This window comes from Lithobates pipiens, unplaced genomic scaffold (genome assembly GCF_037356315.1).
Source record: "Lithobates pipiens isolate NorthernLeopardFrog02 unplaced genomic scaffold, aLitPip1_a1.2 Scaffold_8, whole genome shotgun sequence".
NCBI lineage: Eukaryota > Metazoa > Chordata > Amphibia > Anura > Ranidae > Lithobates > Lithobates pipiens.
Window position 1 is genome coordinate 431,920,082 of NW_027507903.1, and position 25,123 is coordinate 431,945,204.

At 44.6% G+C, this 25,123-nt stretch overlaps 1 protein-coding gene across 1 annotated transcript in view; it reads left to right on the forward strand.

Annotated features, from left to right (window-relative positions):
• Positions 1-25,123, forward strand: part of LOC143964527 (parathyroid hormone/parathyroid hormone-related peptide receptor-like) — a 109,547-nt gene that overhangs the window by 47,430 nt on the left and 36,994 nt on the right. Inside the window, exons 2-7 of the mRNA XM_077474304.1 lie at positions 239-359; positions 1,660-1,764; positions 1,878-2,002; positions 2,156-2,250; positions 2,396-2,567; positions 11,077-11,230. Of these exons, the coding sequence (XP_077330430.1) occupies positions 239-359; positions 1,660-1,764; positions 1,878-2,002; positions 2,156-2,250; positions 2,396-2,567; positions 11,077-11,230 (772 nt within the window). The remainder of the gene's footprint in view (positions 1-238; positions 360-1,659; positions 1,765-1,877; positions 2,003-2,155; positions 2,251-2,395; positions 2,568-11,076; positions 11,231-25,123) is intronic.

Genomic DNA, 25,123 nt, shown 5'->3' on the forward strand with positions numbered 1-25,123 from the left:
TCTAAAACCACTCTCAGGGACAAACCAGAGTCTATACAGTGCCTATGACTTGCATGGCATGTACATAACGTATGTACATGGGATACTCAACTTTCATCAGCTTTGTGTTCCAAATATGTGTGTATTTTATCATTCAAACAATGGTTTCCCATTTAAAAATAATTAAAAAGTAGAGAAGAGTGTCACTGTCCAAAAGACTGTCATCTCCAGTATATTAATACTTATTTACTTGCTCTAGGTGGACAAAGATGATGTCATCACCAAGGATGAACAGATTTTCTTGCTGTCCCAAGCAATGCGCCACTGCCAGACACAGGTGTTGGCTCACAATTCCCAATGGAAACAGAACTCTTCAAATGGTTAATATTGTCTTACCAAGAAAGCAAATTCAAAGAGAAAAAAGGAAGTTGCCATTCCCAACCTAACAACCTCACAACTTAACCATTAGCATAACATACTGTGAAGTTATTTGTAAACTACTATGCACAGCACTATTATTTAGTTTGTTCAATTTTGTGTTGAGGGGTTGTTAGCAGATCTTTATAAATAAGTTTGTTGGTTTGGGGATATAGTAGTGTGGGGATTATTATTCTTTATATATTTTTTCTTTATTCATACTTTTGCTTCTAAACATGCTACTTGTTTGCCTGTCATGAAGACTAATTTGCTTTAATACTTTTGGTCAATGCTGAACTGAATTGAACATCCCCTGACCTGGGACAGCTACACAGATAAGGACCTCTTTTTTCCTGATCTGCATTCTTATTTTGGATTGGATTAGTGACACACACACAGGAGGACACACAGGATGTATTACAGTCATAGGGCCATGCTAACAGCAAATCAATAAGCATTTTCAGAAGGTCAACAATGGCAACCTCCATATTTTCTTGTGGTTTACGTTAAAGAATGGCGATTGAAATATATATGCCTTTGTGTACTCATATCTTTATTTAGTCAGAAGTGGAATCACCCCTATACATATGTAAAATATTTCTCAAGGAATGGGACCAACACTCGAAATATTTTATATTTGAAAGCAAAACTTCAGTGTTTAGGCTTGATAATAGGTAATGCTTTGACTAGACATGGGCATTAAAGAACAGGCCTTTGTTGGCTGGGCACAAAGCTTAAAGCTGCCCATTTAAAGGTGGTAATTGATTGGGAGTGAACAGACATGTGGCTAGTGTTTAAAGTGGTTAGCGTGGAAATAGATTTGACAGTAAAGGTTAAAGGGTAACTGTAGCTTTAATATAATTATCCATTAAATGACCCCCTCCACCTGACTTCACCCCATGCAAATTTTCACTGTCCAGCCAACTGGACCTAATTATAGCAATGAATGTTGCTTTTTCTGCACATGTATGGTAGAAAAAAGTCCTGCCGAGAGACCTCTGCAGCAACAGAAATCATGGAGCAGTGGGGACAGGTAACTATAAGACTTGCAGGGGTTGCTGAGGTGTCATTTAAAGGATACTTGCATTAACAGTAGTTATTCACTAAAGAATAGGTGAAAGATATGCTAACCTTATCAAGTTCTATAAAGACAGGGACTTAGTAACCAAAATTAGAACTTGGGTTCTGCAGCTTTGCTAACCAATGGGCCAGAATGTAACCATGTTTTTACCTATACTCAATATGCATATCTTATTATTTAAGGGTGTCCTCCACAATGGGATGGAATAACCTGCTGGCCACAAGGATCTCCCAACCAGCTGGTTTCAGTTCCCTGTCCAGAACACATCTATGACTTCAACCATCAAGGTGACTATTTCATAAATAGTTGGGAGCAAAGACATGGTGACCTCAACAGTATCAGGCTCTTCACGTATCCAAATTTCTCGTTCTGAAATATCTTTTTTTGATAATGATTTCAGGATTTGCCCATAGAAAATGTGGCTCTTCTGGTATGTGGTTTCAGGCACCGGGAGTTAATAGGACCTGGGCCAATTACAGTGAGTGCCTCACATTGGTCAGTCCTGGAAGAAGGACCCAAGAGAAGGTATGAAGCAACTGTAAAAAACTGGCAAAATAATAAATAACAGCCAATTAGAAGCTAGATGTACTTTTAAAATTTAGCTTACAAAATTGATAGTGACCAAGACATACATGGGTGGGTCAGAAGACATTATAAGTAAATTGCATCTTTCTACAGGAAGTGTTTGAACGTCTTCGGCTAATATACACTATTGGATATTCAGTCTCTCTGGCTACGCTTCTGATTGCCCTCTGTATACTCTGCTACTTCAAGTAAGACATTAGCTTATAAAACCATTAGTCTTTCTTGTAGCCATTTATATATCAATTTAAAAAATAACTTTTTGTGTTATAGCCATCTTTCATTAACACCTGTTTGTGAATTGTTTCTATTGTTCTTATTTCTAATTGTCTGTAGGCGCTTACATTGTACTCGGAATTACATCCACATCCACCTCTTCACTTCATTCATCTGCCGGGCAGGGAGCATATTCCTAAAAGACGCAGTGCTCTATTCCAGGGAGAATGAGGGGGTAATAGATGATGAAATGGGAGAGATTGCACTGGCTAAGGCATCAGAGCTACAGTGGGTGAGTCAGCATGCTAAGTGGTTGTTGTAAGTACTGAAAAGAAAATCTGTCTAAGATCTTCCCATCAACATGACCTATTTCTTGATCATACATCACGGGACACAGGAGCTTCATTACATAGTGGGTTATATAGGCACCTCTGGTGATTGGACACTGGTTAACCCTCAATTAAGGAGAATTCCTCCCCTATATAACCCCTCCCGTATGGGAGACACCTCAGTTTTTTCGCCAGTGTCTATGGTGGTTGGTCATGTAAAACATGTGCTATGAAGAAAGCTCTGTGCAGGTCCCTGTGGGGGCCTAAGGGCTACAACAAACTGGATCCATATCTCGGGCCGATATTTTGACTCCCAAGATGGTATGGTACCCGGGCCTCGTCATCCGAAGAAACTAGGTTTTGCCTGTAAGTCCTCTCCTATTGGAAGACTGGGCTCTGGGAAAACCAGACTTGGTGTACTATTTACATAGTGGCACGAAAGTTTCTGGCAGAGTCTTTTACAAGGTCCAGGAAGGAGGTTCCTCTGAGAAGGAACCCCAAAAAATCCTGAAGGTTGGCACAACTCTGCCCGCCGTGATGGGTGAAGGCTGGAATCTGTCTGTTTTCAGCAATTCCTGCGGCGAGGACAGGTAAGGGAAGTTAATCCTATATAAATGTATATTATGGATTTCTTCATTGAGTAGTTGTATGTCTTACCTAGAAGGAGTAAGAGCAGCCTGATGCATACTTACATGCCTTTCAGATACACACGCTCAGTGAAGCCTGGTTCCTCCAGATGACTCACGTTTCCACTGCACTCTCTGCCACAATAAAGGTAATACAGTGGTCCCACGTAGTCTAGGGGTCCCGCGCAGCTCCGATGGTGGTCCCCTTACCCCCTGGACGTTCGGTGGTCCTCGTGCACACGCGCTAAGCGCGCTCCTGTGCTAACGGAGGGGGGGAGTGTGGTTGCGAGCCGTGCACATTGGCATGCACGGCGCTGTACTGCGCAGGCACCAGGCGGCAATTTTAAAAAGCCCAGAGCGCCAGAGGGCTGTAAGTGGAGACACAGGAGCTGTGGGCAGTAAGCATCCTAAGGGATGGGATCCAGGCAAACCTAAGACACCTACTCAGCATCAGGTTGTGCAGTTTAAGCATATATATATTTATTGTGAGACTTTGAGCACAACAGTGATTGCACTTTGTACTAGTACCTCTGCTTTGTAGCTTAGGACTATGTCTCCTCATAAGAGGGTCTCAGGGGGAGGTAACAAAGGCACTAGTAAATCACCGCCTAGGTCTAGGGGTTTTAAAAATGCCTGTAGGTTACCATCCCCCCCTGCAAGACTGGAGCCAGCCTCACAGGATGGGACAGTGCCCCTGTCAGGTTTTGCAGCCTCTCCTAATATTTCAGCTCCGGTATATGTCACTGAGGACTCCCTTAGGGCTACATTGGAGGGTTTTGAAGGGAGAATCATGAATTTTATTTCAGCTTCCTCTGCTGAGATTCCTCTTTCAGATGACACCTCTGACAATGAGGAGAGATCCCTATTTTGGGACAGGGATCAAGAGCAGTCGGATGAATCAGAGGAAGAGGAGAGAGTCCCCTCCTCCCAGGCGCTCAGAAAACAGGTGCAATATTATACTGAATTGGTGCGTACCACATTCAGAATGCCTGCTGCTGAGGTCGCAAAGGTCTTCTGTTTCTTCCCTGGGAGTCAGGAAAATCCCACAGACTGCCTTTTCCTTTCCAATTCATCCCTTAATGGATAAATTGTTGTATGAGGATTGGGGACATCCCGATAAACTGTTTGCTCCTCCTAAAAGGTTTTTCTATGCTTTATCCTCCGGAGGAAAGTTTTGCCAAGAAATGGGGGGTCCCATCTGTCGAGGCGGCTGTTTCTTGCGTGAATAGAAACCTGACCTGTCCTTTGGATAATGCTCAGGTATTTAAGGATCTGACTGATAAGAAGCTGGAAAACTTATTGAAAGCCTCCTTTTCCATGACTGGCGCAGTAATGCAACCTACAATCGCAGCCGTGGGGTTGTGTCAGTTCCTCAAGGAACAAGTTAAGCAGATGCTTGGCCTCCTTCCCAGTGAGGAAATGGAGAACTATGCAGAAATACCTCAAATTCTGTGTTTTATGATTGATGCGATTTTGGATTCTGTCCAACAAGCATCTCGTTTGTCTCTCCTTTTGGTACACATGCGAAGGGCCATATGGCTAAAAAATTGGGCAGCTGAGCTATCATGCAAGAAGCATTTGATTGGGTTCCCGTTTAAGGGGGAACGTTTATTTGGAGAAGAATTAGACAAGTTCATCCAAAGAATTTCAGGGGGTAAATCTACTCTCCTTCCAATCAAAAGGAGCAAACGTCCATCATTTAGGCGTTCTCTCTCTCCCGAAGCATCAAGCTCTAAGCAGTGGCGATGGCCTTCCCAACCTACCTCTACAGGAAAGGCTCAAGGCCGGGCCCAGGGGCCGAAAAAAGACTTGGGGGCGAAAGCCTGCCAAGCAGAGCCCAAAAGCTTCCTTGTGAAGGGGCGCCCCCGCACGGCCGAGTGGGGGGAGGGCTCCTGCAGTTTGCAGAAGCCTGGCGGGAAGAGATCCGGGACAAGTGGGTAGTCTCCTCGGTATCTCTGGGCTGCAAGCTAGAGTTTCAGGAGATTCCACCTTCTTTCTAAGGTCAAGGATTCCCCAGGGATCCAGTAAAGCAAAGACCGCTATTCCTGGCCTTAGATCACTTACTATCCCAGGGGGTGATAGTAGAAGTGGACCCAAAAGAACAGGGTTCAGGCTTTTACTCGAATCTCTTCACCGTTCCAAAGCCAAATGGAGGTGTCAGACCTATCCTGGATCTGAAGGATCTGAACCGTTTTTTACGCATCCGGTCCTTCCGAATGCAGTCAATCCGTGCTGTGGTCTCCTCCCTGCAAGGGGGAGAGTTTATGGCATCACTAGATATCAAGGATGCATATCTTCATGTGCCAATATTTTCTGCATACCAAAAGTATCTAAGGTTCGCGGTAGAGCGGCGCCATTTTCAATTTGTGGCTTTGCCGATCGGGCTCACTACGGCTCCTTGAGTCTTCACAAAGATTCTAGACCCTCTCTTGGCAAACCTAAGAGCTCGGGGTATAGCCGTCATGGCTTATCTAGATGATTTGCTTCTCATAGAGAAAACAGTAGCGCTCCTGAACCACAGTGTTACCAGAACACTAGACCACCTGGAACGCCTAGGTTGGATTATAAACCTAGAAAAATCATCCCTACAGCCTGCTACCAGGTTGGAGTACCTGGGTATGGTCATTGACACTGCTCAAGGCGGGGTGTTTCTACCAAGGCCAAAGGCCTTGGCCATTGGGGGTCTGGTGCGCCTAATTCTGGGCAGAAGATCTTCCCCATTCGGTTGTGCATGAGACTGTTAGGGAAAATGGTCGCCTCCTTCGAGGCCGTTCCATTCGCCCAGTTCCACTCAAGGCCTCTGCAAAGATGCATCCTTGCGGCGTGGAACAGTTAGCCCCAGGCCTTGGATCTTCCTATGTGTCTGTCCCCAGGGACACGCAAGAGTCTCATTTGGTGGTTAAAAACTGAGAATTTGCTGAAAGGCAAAACTTTTCTTCCTCTTCCATGGAAGATTATAACGACAGATGCCAGCCTGATAGGCTGGGGAGCAGTGTTGGAGGAGACGTGCTCGCAGGGGAAATGGTCTGCGATCGAGAAGCTATTGCCCATAAATGTCTTGGAGATCCGGGCAGTTTATATGGCTCTCATAAAGGGGTCTTACAGACTACGGGGTCTCCCTGTTTGGGTTCAGTCAGACAATGCCACAGCTGTGGCCTATATCAATCACCAGGGTGGCACCAGGAGTGAGTCTGGTTGCACAAAAAGAGGTGAATCGCATACTTGCCTGGGCAGAAAGGCATGTTCCATCCCTTTCTGCAGTCTTCATTCCAGGAGTGGAAAATCGGCAGGCGGATTTTCTGAGCCGCCAGCAGTTGTGTCCAGGAGAATGTGCTCTGTACCCCGACGTGTTTCAGAACATATGTCGCAGGTTTGGTACTCCAGACGTAGATCTGTTTGCGTCCAGATTCAACAGAAAGCTGGACAAATTCGTGTCAAGGACAAGAGATGTTCTTGCTCAGGGGTCGGATGCTCTGACAGGTCCCTGGGATCAGTACAATCTAATTTATGCCTTCCCCCCCGTGCCCGCTTCTGTCACGGTTCCTGGGAAGAATCAAGAGGGAAACAAAGTGGGTGCTTTTGGTAGCCCCGGCTTGACCCAGGCGACCTTGGTACGCAGAGATCATGAAGTTGGCAGTAGGCAGGCCGTGGATCCTTCCTCTCCGGCCAGATCTGCTCTCACAGGGTCCAATTTACCATCCTGCTTTACAGTCTAAATTTGACGGTTTGGCTGCTGAGACCCACATTCTGAGGGATCGTGGGCTTTCGGGGACAGTCCTTTCTACTATGGTCAATGCCAGAAAGCCGGTTTCCAGGCTTATTTACTACAAAATCTGGAAGGCATATGTTTCCTGGTGTGAACTTAGGGAATGGCATCCTAGAAAGTATGTCATTAGCAGGATCTTGGCCTTTCTCCAGTCAGGCCTAGAAATGAATTTGGCCGTAAGCACTATCAAGGTGCAGATTTCGGCCTTGTCAGTGTTTTTTCAGAAGCCACTTGCATCACATTCGCTGGTGCGGGCTTTCATCCAGAGGGCCATGTGGATAAGACCGCCAGTCAAACCTCCGGTATGCCCATGGAACCTGAATTTGGTTCTCCCTCTTTGCAGGGGCAACCATTTGAACCTTTGCTTCAGGCTTCGTTAGTTCTTTGACTAAAAAATTGGTTTTCTTGGTAGCCATTTCCTCGGCTAGGAGAGTGTCACAGCTAGCAGCTCTCTCCAGCAAGGAACCGTATATAATTATTCATAAGGACCGGGTGGTAATGCGTCCCAACAGGTCCTTTCTGCCTAAGGTGGTTTCGGGATTCCATTTGGATCAAGATGTAATCCTACCATCCTTTTTTCCGGATCCACAGTCCGCAGAAGAAGAATCTTTGCACACTTTAGATGTGGTAAGGGCAATCAGTACCTATCTTCAGGCAACTGCTCAGATAAGAAGAATTGATTGCTTATTTATTTTGCCGGAAGGCCCTAGGAAGGGCCAAGCGGCATCAAAATCCACTCTCTCAAGGTGGATTAGACAGGTTATTTCTCAGGCCTATGGTATAAAGGGGAATATTCCTCCTTTTCAAGTGAAAGCGCACTCAACCAGGGCTGTAGGTGCTTCTTGGGCAGTGCATCACCAGGCCTCCCTGGCTCAGATCTGTAAGGCTGCAACTTGGTCATCTGTCCACACATTCACTAGATTCTATCAGGTGGATGTCAGAGGGCAAGAGGATATCACCTTTGGGTGCAGTGTACTGCAGACTGTGGTTTAGATCCTCTGGTCCATGGCTGTCTATATTTCTGATCTGTGTCTCCCTCCCCTCAAACTGAGCATTGCTTTGGGACATCCCACTATGTAATGAAGCTCCTGTGTCCCGTGATGTATGATCAAGAAAATAGGATTTTTATATACAGCTTACCTGTAAAATCCGTTTCTTGAGAAGTACATCACGGGACACAGAGCTCCCGCCCCTCTTGGGTTTTACGTGGTTTCTTATTGCTTTTCTACAAAACTGAGGTGCCTCCCATATGGGAGGGGTTATATAGGGGAGGAATTCTCCTTAATTGAGGGTTAACCAGTGTCCAATCACCAGAGGTGCCTATATAACCCACTATGTAAGGAAGCTCCTGTGTCCCGTGATGTACTTCTCAAGAAAAGGATTTTACAGGTAAGCTGTATATAAAAATCCTATTTTTACAGAGTACAAAATACTTGATTCCTGAGCCATTCTATAGCATTCTAATTTAAATCACCTGACACTCTTTTTCAAGAGCTCCTTAAAGTAAGACTAAACTTTCCTATTTTTTTACAGCCAAGGAAGCTGCCATCTTTGCTCTGTTTTATCTGCAGTCGCCTTGGTTCTGCACACATGATCAGTTATGACATCAGCCATTTGATGGTTTGACTACTTGTTACCACAGTGCATAGGTGTGAAGCCAGCCTTTAACCTTTTGCTGTAAGGCTTAAGTTGGCAGCAGTGGGGTATTTACTTGCGTACTTGCAAGTTAACTGTTGGCTTTCAGGTGGAAGTGATTTAAACACTGATCAGCTTTATTCAGATCCATACAGTAGGTAACAATAAAGTTCAGTAAAAAAAAGAAAACGTTTAAAAAATTGTGACAGAAATAATAATTGAAATAAAAACTTTGCGCTCAGTGTAAATTATGCACGGGAAATCATTACATGAAATCTGTGCAAATAATCATAAAGCATGTGTACAATAAAGTGTAAAAATAATTTTAAAAATTTCAAATGTAAAGTGCAATAAAATATTCATAAAAGTGTTGCGCTTCAATCAAATCACAAATACAAACTGAAAAACAAATGTCCATCAAAGTACTGTACACCAATGAATTCCAAAGCAATTTCAGGGTGCCAGCTCTTTATGCCCACACCACCAGGTACTCGCACTCCTTTCTTTTTAAACTTTAAGCTTTTATTGATTTTGGTATTGATAAATTCCAACAGTTACAGCATATGATATTTCCATATCACATTGTATTCATGTCTGGTAGGTCAATAAGTAACAAGGAACAAGAAAGGAAAATAAATACATACAAGGTAGTTTCTAAATTCTTGTTAGACAATTTCCTCCCACCGCTAATGGGATCTGACTGTAGGCGGAGAGCAACCCCCAAGATCTTATATTCTATAAGGAGGAAGGAAGAAGAAAATAAATTTAGGTTGTGCTTGCAGCCCAATAACAAAATACTGTTGTTACCATCCGGTTTCATATTTATATTTCACAGTTTTTTAAATATTTAGAGGCTCTTAGATTATTTAGCCATTCTTGCTACACACACTCCTTTCTGAAGCAAATTACTTATAAATCATAGACATTAATAGCCCTTTGGATAATAAAAATCCAGGGTGCTTCAGCTTGCCAGGTCAGTATCACTCATAGGACCCACAGAAAGCAGAGGAAATCACAAAAAGGGCCACATAGTGTAGTAATAAAACCAATATATTTAACAGCATGTACCGGTAAGTAAAAATGCCACCCAATGCATTTTGTTGCAACATATTTTGTCAGGGGACTGTGAATCAGCCAGTGGCATCCACAGGTACACAACATAAAGGGTATGGCCAGCTTGAATGTAAAGCGGCTCTCCTCCCTCATTTTTAGCATGTTACATGTTACACCCTGAGAATGAGTGTAACATGTCACATGTTACAAAAGGTGAAATTATACTTTAAACTCTTTCTTAATGTTGGTGATGTATTCACCAATCTTTACCTTGAGGGCAAGTGTGGTCCTACCATTATATTATAGGCTACAAAAATAAAAACCCACATTTTTTTAAAGCCCCCGGCACATGCATACATGCATAAACGCATGCATTGGATGCAGTTATAAACAAAAACAACAGTTCTGCTACATGTGTTACATATTGCCGTGCATGCTGGAGTGAGAGCAATAATTCTAGGGCCATCATTCATGGTTAACTCTAAACTGATGGAATAGGAAGATCTATTTATGTACTGGTCTAATATTATGATATACAGATCTTCAAGGAAAGCTGAACATTTCCTTAAGGCTGGGTTCACACTGTCTTCAGATGTGGCTCACAACAGGGGTTCAGTGCATCCCTGTTCTCTGTTTCAGACCCAAATTTTTGCCTAAATTTGGACCTAAAACGGGGCCAAAGACACACAGGACCTCTGTGCAATCCGCTTCGTGGCCACCACGGAGCTGTATGAACCGCCTCCATTGAGAGCCAGTTATAGTCTCCTATCATGCAAATTGGATGTGCGAAACCACATGCAATTTGCATCAGTTTGAACGCAGCCTTAATGAAAAGCTATCATGGGACATGGAATCTGTTGCTGCTGACATCTTCTTCTGAAAATACTAAATGCTAAACTCTTATTCTGATCCATTGGCTTTAATACTATGAGTCCCTGACTTAGGACAAGTATGCAAATAAGGGCTTTGTTTATTCTGACTTTGCCTATGTAAATACTTGCTCCAGGTTAGAGATTACAAAAGTACTCAACCCTAACCTAAGAGAAGGTCAGCAATGGCACCCCTAGTGTTTATTTTATGACAGGTATACTTCAATTAAAAGAAAATAAATGATTGTTAATAATCTTTGAGGTTACTTGGCACCCAGGAAAGTAAGAAATTGACATAAGGTGCAAGTGGGGTAGTATGGGTTGGTATAGATTTTTTTTTAGAACAATATATACCGTGGTACTGAGCTATAACATGTGAAGGAAAATAACTTTTGGGATGCTTGTAGCATTCAAGTGTTGCTATTTCTTTTGCGTTAACAACAGAAAAAAAGGTTATTTTGAATCCATGCACATTTTCTTTTCTCCTGTTGAAAGAAATTAGCATGTTTGTCTTCTGTCATAGGCTGGCTGCAAGGTGACGGTCACCCTCTTCCTGTATTTCTTGGCCACTAACCACTATTGGATCCTAGTGGAAGGTCTCTATCTCCACAGCCTCATCTTCATGGCATACCTGTCCGACCGCAGCTACTTCTGGGCGCTCACCATCATTGGCTGGGGTGAGATCAGGGGTGAAGTTGCAAGGGGATATACAGTATAAGAGAGCAATGTGTCTGGTAGTTTTTAATGTGGTAGATATTTTTTAAAGAGTGACTTTTTTCTGCATGTTTGTGATACCACAGAGGCCACATGAGAAACTGGGATGATTTTTCTGCATGTTTGTGATGCCACAGAGGCCACATGAGAAACTGGGTCTATTGTTGTGGGCCAAACCAAAGTTTAGTAAATAGTAACAAATGTTTTTATAAAACAAGCAACCTTAGGTGAACAACACTGGACTGGGAAGGTCCATAAATAGGTAAACCTAAAAAAAAACAAAAAATAAAAAATAAACAAATGGGAAAAAAAGGGGAAATGAAGAAGAAACAAAAGGAGGAGAAAAAAATAAAAAGATAATAAAGCACAAAAGGCAAACACAGGCAAAAAAATTATATTGGGTGGAAAAAAAGGGGGGGGGGGGGTTATAATAATAAGAGAAAAAAAAAAAATAAGAGAGAAGTAAAAATAAAAGACGATGGAGACAAAAGAAAGGGGAAAAAAAGGGGGGAAAGAAAGAAAAAGGGGGAATGAAAAGAAAAGGAAAAAAGAAAAAAAATGAAAAAGTAGCAGATACAAAGAATAAATAAAAATAGATATGAGGACAAAAGAGGAGAAACCTAATGCACTCTATGCTCATAACAATGGGGTAAGCTTGAAGGCTGTAAAAAATACCATAATGTGCGAGCCATTGATAAACATACTGTCACATTAAGTGCTTAAAACCTATTGGAGAAACCAAGGTAATCGGCTAGTTTAAGCATATATCTCAGGTGAGCATAGGGTGTGAAACAGAAAGGAAAAGAGTACCAGGGAGAAGAGAATAAGAGATATGTTACATGGTATGTGTTATACCCAATCGAGCACTGCCCAGACTAGACATCAATATGAATTGTACAGGTGTCACATCATTGCTTTTATCAGGGACAAATATGCCAACGAAGAAAAATGAAAAAGAGATTATCTGTCATCAACGAAACATGTGAGAGATAGATTGGTGTTGAGACCACCAGGCTGCATTGTGCCTAGCATATGTGTCCAATATGCCTCTCGGCGGAGGAGTAATTGGTTATGATCACCTCCCCTATTGGGTTGTTTGACATGTTTTTTTTTTAATAAATTTATTTTTATTGAAAGTTTTCAATACATTAATAACATACAAACATACAAAACGTTAAGTCTAGGAACCAATTCTTCCAAATGCTGTCTATACCACTCGATGCAGAAGCCGTCGGGCCCTGGGGATTTACGGGGAGGAAAGGACCTAATAGCTTTTTCAATTTCTTCCGTCGTTATGTCAGCCTCCAAAAAGTCCCTATCCGCCTCAGACAGCCTCGGGATCTGCAACGATGCTAACACCCCGTCCAACTCCGCCATGTCATAAGTCGGAATGGGTGCGTACAGAGTCTTATAGTACTCCACAAATGTGTCCAGTATGTCCGTCGGGGTTGTCAACAGGTCACCCTGAGTGTTCTTGATACAAGGGATATTAGTCTGTACCCGTTGCTCAGCCACCAGCATGGCTAACAGTTTACCGTTCTTATCCCCTTATTGTCAACGTCCCATGATTGAACATGTCAAGCAACCCAATAGGGGAGGTGAACATGACCGATAATGGTAATGGTAATCGTTGCAGCACCCACTATTCTAAGAGCCATTTGCAGCAACGTGTGTGATAGGAATATTGACATGACCATTCAGGCAGTCGTGCACTGCCTGAGGGCCCAGGGCTTATAGGGGCCTGGTCATGGAAAGTCCAGGTGCAGTGGAGGCAGGTGAGGGGAGTGTGGCAGCAAAGGTTTTGAATTCACGCGGATGGGCAGCCTCATGGATGAAGCCATGGGGGAGGTGAGCAGCATGGGCGGCTAAACAAGGGCCCAGAAGATGAGGAAGTGCGGGAGGCGCAGGTAGCCAGGGACCACTACTCGGGACAGTCTGGCTGTCACACCAAATGGATCCGCTGGAAGGAGCACAGCACCCCCATCCTCACCAGAATGAGAACAGGCCCTGTCTGCTGGTGGGTATCCTGAATGTCTTACTGCTGGCATGGAAGGTACCAGGCATTACAAGCACCTACCTACAGACAGGGACTGGGGGCACAGGAGGCAGGGACAGTTCTAGGTGTACAGAGCAGAGAAAGAGGGTCTCTCACCCCCTTCTCTCTCACCCCCTTTCTATCCCCCCTCTCTCTCTCACCCCCTCTTTCTCCCACCCCCCTCTCCCTCACCCCTCTCTCTCTCACCCCCTCTCTCTTTTTCTCCCCCTCTAATCGTCTCTCTCTACCCCACCCCCTCTCCCCCTCTTTCTCCCACCCACCCCTCTCTCTGTCTCACCCCCCTTTCTCTCTTTCTCACGTCCCTTTCTATCTCTCTCTCTCACATCCCCTCTCACACCCCCCTCTCCCTCACTCACCCCCTCGCTATTTCTCGCCCCCTCTAACCCCCACTTCCTCTCACCCCCCTTTCTCTCTCTCATCCACCCCCTCACCTCTCTCTCTCCCCCTCTCTTTTTCACCCCGTCTCGTTCATCCCTCTCTCTCTCACCCCCTCTTTCTATCCGCCCTCTCTCACCCCCTCTCTCTCTCACCCCCTCCCACTTCTCTCTTTTACTCTCACCTCCTCTCTCTCACCCCCCTGTTTCACCACCCATCTCTCACATCTCTTCTCCCATCCCCTTTCTCTCTGTAACCCCCTCATCCCCCTCTCCCTCACCCCTCCCACTCATCCCTTCTCTTTCTACCCCCCTCTCTCCCATCTTTCACCCCCTCTTATCCCCTCTATCAATCACCTTTCTCTCCCCCCTCTCTCTCACTCACCCTTCTCTCTCTCAGAGATCGTGCACGTGTGCACAGTGATGCTGACTTGGCACCCAGTGGCCTTAAAAGGGGCTCCTTTTGCATTGATCCTTTGCTGTTTGATCTGCAGCGTACTCTGTGACCTGATCCTGAAACCCGCATCTGATCCAGTACTTACCCAGCTTCCTGACCTCGCTGCTGTCTTCAGTCCTGACCTTTGACTTTCCTTGAGCCTGCTTTGTTTAAGTGTCTGCCTGATCTTCTGTTACCAACCCTGCCTGAACTTTGACCATTCGCTGCCTGCCGCTTCTGCCTGATTGATCCTCTGTGCATTACCTGGCTAGTCTGACCTTGCTCCTGCCTGCTGTCTTGCATCTGTGTGCATCTGTTGCCCCTCTGCGCACCTGCATCCACAGCACTAAAGTCTGTTCCTGTCTCTGTCAGCTGACATCATCTCCAGCCAAGTGAACTCTGCAGGCAGCACTCATACCTCACTGCGCTCTGACGGTCACTGTCCCAACTCCAATGATCCCAGAACCAGGGCTGTATGAGAGGTCTCCCTCTGCATGAGAGGCTCACCTCCAAGGTACGTGTCACCTTCTCTCTCACCCCCTCTCTCACCCCCACCTCCCTTTCTCTCACCCTCTCTCTCTCTCACTCCCCCCTCTCAAATTCAAAAAAGCTTTATTGGCAGGACCAAATACATTTTAGCATTGCCAAAACAGTTGAGTTTGTATGGGAAGCGGGGTTGGTAATGGGTAATACCAATACTGTGACACGCGGTCACATATTGTGCAGTTAATTTCACTATTAGTTCCTCTTCTCCCAGCAGAATATGAAGTTTTCCCTTCTCTTCCATATAATTTCTATAGAAGTTCGGGATAAGAGCCCAGAGTCTCTGGAAGTGAGTGTCCCACACTGAAGAGCACTTTAGGCATTGTAGCAGGAAGTGGTCCTCAAGCTCCAGGACTCCCTGGCCACATTGCTGGCACAGTCTACTCTTCCTGGGCTTGTAGGTCTGTCTGTGCCATCCTAATTCAATTTCCAGGCAGTGGGCACTCTGTCTGTACAGGCTCAGGGTCTGTCTGGTGGTCCCTGACATGGTGGTCCCTGAAAAGCGGCACTGGTGGTCCCTGACATTCAGCACTGGTGGTCCCTGACATGGTGGTCTCCGACAAGTGGCACCGGTGATCTCTGACATTTAGCACTGGTGATCCCTGACATGGGGGTCCCTGACAATAGGCACTGGTGGTCCCTGACATGGTAGTCCTTGACAAGCGGCACTGGTGGTACCTGACATGGTGGTCCCTGACATTCAGCACTGGTGGTCCTTGACATGGTGGTCTCCGACAAGTGGCACCGGTGATCTCTGACATTTAGCACTGGTGATCCCTGACATGGGGGTCCCTGACAATAGGCACTGGTGGTCCCTGACATGGTGGTCCCTGACAAGCAGCACTGGTGGTCCCTGACAAGTTGGACTGGTGGTCCCTGACATTCGGGACTGGTGGCCCCTGACATGGTGGTCCCTGACAAGCAGCACTGGTGGTCCCTGACATTTGACACTAGCGGACACTGGTAAGCTGCACTGGTTTGCAAACATATTAAATGCATTACATTTATTCATAAAAAATTTTTTTTTATAATAAATGCATTAAATTGATATTATATTAACATGCATCTATATTAAAATGCTTTGCATTTATAAGGCTGTAACCTATCATAACGTGTGTTATGTATTGCATGCTGGCTGCAGAATGAGGGGTGTGATTTATGTTGAAGTGGGCGAGTTCATATTTACATGTACAAGCCTAGTGTACCTCCCACATTCACTCCCATCCCAAGGATTTGTGGCAAATGTAGTCGGATTACATTTAGAGAGAGACAAAAGGATATGATGCAATCACTGTTCTAAGAGATCCTCCCTGCCAGAAAAGATGATGCATTTTTTAAATCAGAATACTGACTTCCTGAAAATTCAATCAGTCACATCTCTTAAACGGTAAGAAATTTGACAAATGTGATAACTGTTTAATGTTTTGTGTGGGGGGTGTACTAATAGGGGATTTTTTATAAAAGCCTGGAGTTGTGCTTTATTGTAAAGGAAGGGCTCTTTGTTTGTTTTGTATTTTTCCTTTGGAAGACCATGGTTTGTGTTTTGCTTGAGTTGATAAAGCGGGAGTCCACCGGGACTCCGCATTTTTTTTTTTTTTTTTAAAAGCCAGCAGCTACAAATACTGCAGCTGCTGACTTTTAAATAGTGACACTTACCTGTCCAGCGCGCCCGCGATGTCGGCACCCGAAGCCGATCGCTCGCTCGGCTGCCGGGTCCCGCCGCCATCTTGGGTATGGGAATCAGGAAATGGAGCCTTTCGGCTTCATTTCCCGGTTCCCTACTGCGCATGCGCGAGCCGCGCGGCGCAATCTGGACGGTCCCCGCTGCCTCTGGGAGCTGTGTGTTTCCCAGCAGGCAGCGGGGCACTTGCTGAAGGGGGCGGGCGCTTGCGGAACGTACGCCCCGTTCCGCAGAGAGCTAGCCCGGAAGTGGGTGCAGTTACCTGGATTATCCAGGTAACTGCACCCCCCTCCCCCCTGAAAGGTGACGATTGTGGCGCCGGAGGGGGGGGGGATTCCGATGAGCGGAGGTCCATTTTAGGGTGGACCTCCGCTATAAGTAGTGCCCATGTGGCACTTTATTTCTCAAGCACTTCCAGGCTATCTTGTAGGCCTTTTTCTGTTGGTGACAGAAGTAGGAGGTCATCCACATACAGCAGGAACTTCACCTTGGTGTCATGTAGAGTCAGTCCAGGTGCTGGGGAAGATTCTAGAGCTGCAGCCAGTTCATTGATGTAGATGTTGAGGAGTGTTGGAGTTAGGCTGCAGCCCTGTCTAACTACACAAGCCCGTTGAAAGTGTTTTGTTCTTTTTCCATTCACCTTTACGCTGCAGCTGTTCTCTGCATATAAGCTCTTTATGACATCATATGATCATATGATTTCCCTCCTATGGGATAGCAGTCAGCAGAATTTGAACACAATAAAAACACACCAATACCTTTGATTGGAAAAATATTTGGCCGCGGCCTTTATTGTTGGCTTTTATAAATAAATATTAAAAGTTAAACTTTAGAACACGTAAAACAGCTCAACCACTACGGCTCAAGCTGTATAATCAAATAAAGGGCAATCTCCCCACTTTTAACATATAACCTTAACACCTTTAAATCACTTGTTTAACTTTGTATAAAATAAACTGTCCCCCTTGAAAGGTGGCACTAGCCACATAATAAAGTTAAACGCCGCAACTTAGGGAGGGTGGGAGGGAACACCACAGCTGTTGCTACTGAGGCGACTGAACCTCTGGGGCTCAGAACTCCTCTTTTTATTTGAAAATCCACACAGAAAATCCCCTAAACTTCCCCGATACAGTGGTCATCTGACCTACCCAGAGTAAAAGGACCAATGGGAAGTCTTCCCGCAATTTTTAAAACTCGAGGGGATCTTTTTCAATTTTACACTACAATCCCCTTAAACTGCCCAGATACAATGTCACCTGACCTTTCCAGAGGCAAAGGGCCAATGGGAAATCTTCCCACAATTTTTTTAACCTGAGGGGATACTAGAAACCCCACTGCAGCAATCCCATGAGGCAAGGGGGGCTTAAAACTGTTTCCCCCATTTTCCTTACATGGGATAGCAGTCAGCAGGAAAAATATTTGGCCGCAGCCTTTAATATTGGCGTTATTAAATAAATATTAAAAGTTAAACTTTAGAACACGTAAAACAGCTCAACCACTACGGCTCAAGCTATATAATCAAATAAAGGGGAATCTCCCAAAAGACAGGTGGTAAACCACCTGTCATACATACCCCACAACCACAACCTTTTCAATGCATGTGCTTAGACCAGCATTGAGAATGTCCAAACCTATTTCCATTAAATGGACTCCATCCCTTCTATACAAGCCTGGAATTCCACCCTCTAATTTTGTGTACCTATAAGAAAATCCCCCGAGAGAACGTAAAAACGTATGTATTGCCCAGTTAACCCTTTTTCTCACTTTCTTAAGGGGTGTAAGAATTCGGAATTGAATCACTTCAACCTAGGGATCATTTCTGAAAAGATCAGAACTGTCCCTGGGGATGAAAAATTGAACCTTTACAAATCGTCCCTGATTGTGAACATTAGATCAAAGGTTTTAACCGTCCCCAAATCATTACCTTCTAAATGCAAGATTAAAATATCAGGTGCTGGCCACTTTAAATATAAAATACCTAACTCACTAAATAACTCTGACCAAACCATTCAACACTTTCCATGCCACATCACTTTGAAATCTGTTCTAAACCCAAGTTCTTAGAATATACTCTCTCGTCCACTCTCTTGCTGGCCCAATGCATGAATGAATGTCCGATAATCCAGACTATTTTCTGGGGACCTGAAGTTATTCAAATGAATGCGTTAGGATGAACATATAATAAGAAATGATCCGATTTCCATCTACCTATTTTCTTGATTAAGCTTTCACTGAGACCTAGTCTAGCTGCTTTGTGGCTGCCCCTATTCTAAAAGAATGTGATGTCAGACGTACATTGTACAAACCTAAAAGATTCTTGCACTTTTTGAAAACCTGTAAAAATTAAAATTTGCTTAAAGGGGAGCCGTCAATATGTACGAAAAACGTCCCTTTAACCACTGGCCTATGCCTAACGTAATCTTTTATCAATGCCACTGGGCAAAACAGTGAATTGCTACAAACATTTAATACTAACCAAGATCTTTTACCAGTTTGATCTGTTTTTGACTGTCTAATACAGATTTTAACTGTAGCCTCACCTACCAACACATCTTCCCACTGTATTCCCCCTTTTTTATGCTTAGCTGGAGGGACCAGCTCTGAGATTCTTAGAGCAGCAAAGAATGCAATGGAAAATACAGTTTTAAATAACGTTACTTCAAACTCTGCAGAAAACTGCCTCTGCAGCCTTGCAAAGCCTTCCCAGAACCTCAGTGGATATTGGCTCCCTAGAATCTGCAACCTTATTTAATTTTTTATAGCCTTCCAATGCTGGCCTTACCATGAAAAAACTGAAACGAGAAGGAAGATTGTTCAATTTAAGAAAGAAAGACTCCTGAAAAAACTTTATTCACATGTGACCAGGAGAAGTTTTTACTGAAAAGTTTATTGAAAAATAACAGAGCTAAACCTTCGTAAACCGAGGTATCAGCGACACCATGCTCTTGAAAAAATGAAGACCATAACCACCAAGCTGATTGGTATCCCGACATAATGGAGGGGGCAATAGAGTGCTGCACATTGATTAAAACCTTCTTCAAATGAGTTTCCATAAGAACTTCGGGCAAGTCAAACCCACTGGATCCACGTTTGACAACAGGCAAGTGAAACGCTCCATCTGAAAACGAGATAAAGCGTCCGCCAAGTCATTTGTTCTGCGGGTATAAATTTTGCTTTAATCCATATGTTCCGACTCAAACATTTAAAAATGAAATGCCTCAGCAGAACAATGACTGAGGGAGACTTTGAGGATAAGCATTTTAATGCATACATAACATCTTTATTGTCTGTACTATAGAGGATTCGCCTGTTTTTAAAATAAGCATCCCAAAGCTCAATTGCTACCAAAATAGGCAATAGTTCTATCAAAACGTGGGGGGGGGGGGGTTATTTATGAAAGGCAAATCCACTTTGCACTACAAGTGCACTTGGAAGTGCAGTCACTGTAGATCGGAGGGGGACATGCAGGGAAAATTAAAAAAGGCATTTTAGCTTGCACATGATTGGATGATAAAATCAGCAGAGCTTCCCCTCATTTCAGATCTTCCCCTCAGATTTACAATGACTGTACTTCCAAGTACACTTGCAGTGCAAAGTGGATTTTCCTTTCGTAAATAACCCCCATTGTTTTTTAAGTAGCCCTTGAGCTTCCAGGCAGGATTCCAGAGTTTAGCGCACCAATGTGTTTTCCATATGACCACAAATCTAAGGGACCCAGCAGAATCCGTCTGAAGACAGAATTCCACAATCCGTGACAAATTCTCTTTGCTAAAACTGCCCTGCCGTTGAAGTATTCCAGAAATCTTAACCAAATGATTAAATCCTCCCATATGTCATGTGATAATCTTACATGAGCTGATGGAGACTTGAGTCCAGCTATTGGCATATAAAGCCTCCAGGAAAAAATCTTCCCAACAGGCATTATACGGGTAGCAAATGCCAACTGTCCCAGCAGTGACTGAACTTCTTTAAAAGTAACTTTTTTCGTTCTAATTACCAAAATAATACAACCTGTAAACCTGATGATTTTTTCCCTTGGCAACCTGAATTAAATATTTACCATATCTATGGTGATTCCCAAGAAATCCAAAGAAACCGACGGAAAGACTGTCTTTTCCATTGCTAAATGGACCCCAAACACCTCGCAAACTGAAAAAAATGCTAGCAATAAATCCCTACAGGTATTTGAATGATTTTCTTTTTCTAGGTCCTCCTCATTCAAATAAAGGATCAGGGAATTCACAACCACCACCCTTGCAACTACCCATCCTAGGAAAGAGGCAAAGGATTCAAAATAAAAAGATAAAGAACAACCCATTGACAGGCATTTGTCCAAATGAAAATGTCCCTGAAAGAAGAAGCCTAATGAATTAAATGATGCAGGGTCCATAAGCAGCAGCCTGAAAGCAGCCTTCACATCTGCTTTAGCCAAAAGAGCTCCCGGACCTAATGACCAAAGCTTCTTCAAAGGCAATATACAAAACAGACAAAATCTGGTCCTGTATTTGGTAATTTATGGAATCACCCAAAGGGAATGACAAATGACGGATGAGCCGATAAGAGTTTGGTTCCTTTTTGGGGACTATTCCTAAAGGGGAAATCCTAAAATCTGCAAAGGGGGTACCGAAATGAGCCAACTACCCTACCCAAACTAATTTTGCTAGAAATTTTTTCTACAACTATAGCTTCTAAATCATTTATTGATTTTAAATTGTGATGTATCTTGTACCCTGACCCGTTAAAACTTGGTAAAAAGAAAAAAACGGAGAAAACCCCTTTAAACAGGAGATGTGCTGTCTGTGTGTCTGGGAATTCCTTGAGTCAAGTTGTAATTACCTGCTGTTTCACCGGAAACTCCACCTTTAGAAAAGGATTCCTTACCTGCCGACTGGTTTGAAGATGATAGTTTCTTGAAACACTTGGAGATGAGGTAAGTACCTGCACAAAATGTGCACTCATGCCTGTACTTACACGAGTTAGGCCATCTACAGTGGTTTTCATTGAAGTTAAAACAGACCCCTTTTCTATAATTGAAGTGTGATGCTTGGTTTGGGGGAGCTGCTTGTATGATAATTGTTGGCCTCTGGGGAAGAAAAAGATTCAGCCATAGGCCAATATCCTTAGTTCCCCACTGTAATGATGGGTGTACAAACCAAGCAGTACCCCCAACATTTTTGTAAGCCTCGAAAATTATGTCCAAATGCTGAAAAAGACCCACAACGGGTGGCACATTCGGAAGTTCCCATCCCCGTTGTGATGTGGTCTGTGAAATCACGCGATATTTTGCGTCGGCTCTACCGCACTGACTCCTGCGATGAATAACACCAGATCCCAGGAGACAGTGCGGCAATCCCAGGAAATGATGCAGGTCCCCCCAGATCGCTGCCCACAGCCGCAGAGACATGAGAATGTGGACAATTACAGGGCCACCGATTGCACGGTACGATAAAAAAAAAAAGTCCATAGAGCACTATTTGGAGAATTTAAAAGGCAGTGACATCAACTTTTTTTTTTTTCAAATATATATTTTATTCGTTTTCAACAATGGGGCAAGGGCCCGTTTAACATACAGCGGTAGCATAAAAAGGGAGGTCGCAGCCTCCAAGTCACACATCTTGACAGGTTATAAAATACAGTGCATATTCCAACAGCACAAGAAAGAAAATATAACCCGGGTCTATATACCCCTGAGGCTCAGTCCGTTGGTACAGCCAAGGTCTAAACAAGATAGGCCGACATATCGCTACCAGAAAAGAATGAGAGAAGAAAGAAAGGTAAGTTACAGGGGAAGGGGGGAGGATCGGGAGAGAAGGGGGATGTGGAGGGACAATGGGAGGCGTTCGACTGAGATACATGTCCATGGGGTTGGAACCGCCGTATACTGCCTAGTGTCTGTATAATCACAACAGCTCAAGTCGCAAGCAGGGACTTTCCTTCATCTGAGAGTATGAACATATTGCAGAGAGACCAGGTTTTCCTGTAGGTGTCCTGTCTGTGCTGTGCTGTCAGCACTAAGTCTTCCATTTTATTCATGTCTTCTACCCTCCTCAACCACATTGCTACGGTTGGAGGACAGTCTTGTTTCCAAAGTAGGGGAATACAGGACTTGGCTGCGTTAGTCAAATGTCGCAGTATAGATCTCTTATATCTTCTGGGGGGCAGGATGGATACATGGAATAGAAAGAACGCCGGGTCGTTGGGAATCAGCAGGTCAGTAAATGTTTGAAACACCTTGCGTACCGCAGTCCAGAAAGGCGTCAACTTAGGGCAGGACCAAAACATATGTAACATGGACCCCCTTTCCTAATGACATCGCCAGCAATGTGCAGATGTGTCTGGGAAAATGGCGTGTAGGCGACTAGGTGTAAGATACCACCGTGTCATGTCAGCGACGTTTTAAGAGAATGGTCAATTATATTTTGTTTCTGGACTGCAGTAAAGGTGCATTGAAGCTCTGCCTCCCACTTGTCTATGCACGCTAGGCTCGGCGGGTGGGCAGGTGTATTTAGTGTCAAATACATTTTAGAGAGGACCCGAGAAATTGGTTCCGTGCCCGTGAGGAATTCCTCGTATGAGGTCAGCGGTCTTGTGTAAGACTGGGGATTGGGGATGCTTTGAAGAAAATGGTGTATCTGTACTGCGTCCCAGAAAGAGAGCTGGAATGAGCACGCGGGATCGGTTAGCTCCGTTAACAATGGCCACCTACCTCGCCACATGAATCGTGCAGCCGTTACACAATCTGAGTCCCTCAGCGTCTGAAATCGTGTAGGTGAATTCCCAGGGGGGAAACGGTGGTTACCTAGAATCGGGGTCAAGGGAGATGTTTTGGTAGTCAGGGAGTTTTGAAGCGTCGCCTGAAGACATTGCGTCAGAGTGTTCCCTATCAAAGGATGCGATTTCATCTGAGGGGGGAGGGAGTCACCACACCATAGCGCAGAGCGCAAGGGAATGTTTACCTGCTGTTGTTCTATCTGTGCCCATAGTTTCAATTCTTGATGTCGCCCCCAGTCCACGACTCTACCTAAGTGTATTGCTTGGTAGTATCTCCTAACATCGGGGAGTGCCAGTCCCCCATAGTGTTTTGGCACAGAAAGTTGGGCACGTGGTATGCGTGGCTTCTTGTATGCCCAGACAATTTGGGTAAACAGAGTCTGCACCTGTTTAAAATATGTGGGAGGTATTCTGATCGGGAGAGCCTGAAAGAGGTATAACAATTTGGGCAGCACACTCATTTCTAGTAGATTGCATCTCCCAAACCATGAGTGTAGTCCCTTATGCCATGTGTCTAGCAGTGTCCTGATCTTCATTAACAATGGGGGAAAGTTATAGTCATAGATGCGAGACAGGTCAGTTGGGATTTTCGTGCCCAGGTAGGTCAAGGCAGAGGACATCCATCTAAATCGGAAGGTGGATTGTAACACCGAGAGGGAACGTGTCAGAATAGATATTCCCATTGCTTCAGATTTAATAAAGTTAATCCTAAGGTTAGAGAGTTTCCCGTATGTCTCGAATGCACTAAGGAGGTTCGGTAGGGAAATAATCGGGTTAGTGATGGAGAAGAGCATATCGTCTGCATAGGCTGACAGCTTACATTGCAGTTGGCCAATTGCCACCCCTTGTATATCAGGGTTCAGTCTGATCTTGGCTAAAAACGGTTCCAAGGACAGAGCGAAAAGCAGGGGGGGCAATGGGCAGCCCTGTCTCGTCCCATTGGTGATCTTAAAAGGTTCTGATAGTACACCTTTTGCCTTCACCTGGGCTGTAGGATTACTATATATACTAGCTATGCGGCTCAGCATCACCTCCCCCAGTCCTATATGTCGAAGTACTGTGAACATAAACGACTAGTTAACCCAGTCAAACACCTTTTCGGCATCAGTGTTTAAAAATAGACACGGGATCTTCTTCGATTTCACAATATGTAACAAATTCAGCACTTTGGTGGTACTGTCTCTAGCCTCCCTCAACGGGACAAAACCCACTTGATCTAGGTGGATAAGTTGCTGGAGATGCGATGCCAGCCGAGTAGCCAGTATTTTGGTGAATAGTTTAAGATCCACATTCAGCAGCGATATAGGTCTATAACTGCCACAGGACGCCGGGTCTTTCCCCTCCTTAGGGATCACAGAGACATGGGCACCCAGGGTAGCGGAGGCGAATGTTCCTCCCGACCCCATGGCATTAAAAACCGTAAGTAGTTGGGGGTCCAATACTGGGAATAGGGTTCTGTAATATTGTAAGGTATAACCGTCAGGACCTGGTGCTTTCCCAGGTTTCAGGGACTTTATGGCAGTTTGGAGTTCTGATAAAGTTATGGGAGAGTCTAAGATTCTTTGCGTGTCAGGCGAGAGAGACGGCATTTGAGAGGTCGCAACGTATTCTTCCATTTCTGATTGGGGCGCTGTCACCGGAGGCAAATTGTACAGGGTGGAGTAGAAAGAGTGAAACTCCCATGTGATAAGTGTGGGTAGGACTGCCCTGTCGCCCCCCCGTCATGTTAAAGCGGTAGTAAACCCGCAATTTTTTTTTTTAAACACCTGCAAAGCAAAAGGCATAATGAGCTAGTATGCGTTTCTTCCGGGTATCGCGGCTCCGGCGCTGTGAGTGGCCGGAGCCGCGATATCGTCACTCCCGCGCATGCGCGCGGGAGATTTCATTCCGGCCGGCCGGCCACTGCCGGATTTTCAGGCCAAGAATCCCCTTGTGCGCATGCGCCGCTGCAGTCAGCAGCGCATACCGAGGAGAATATCTCCTAAACCGTACAGG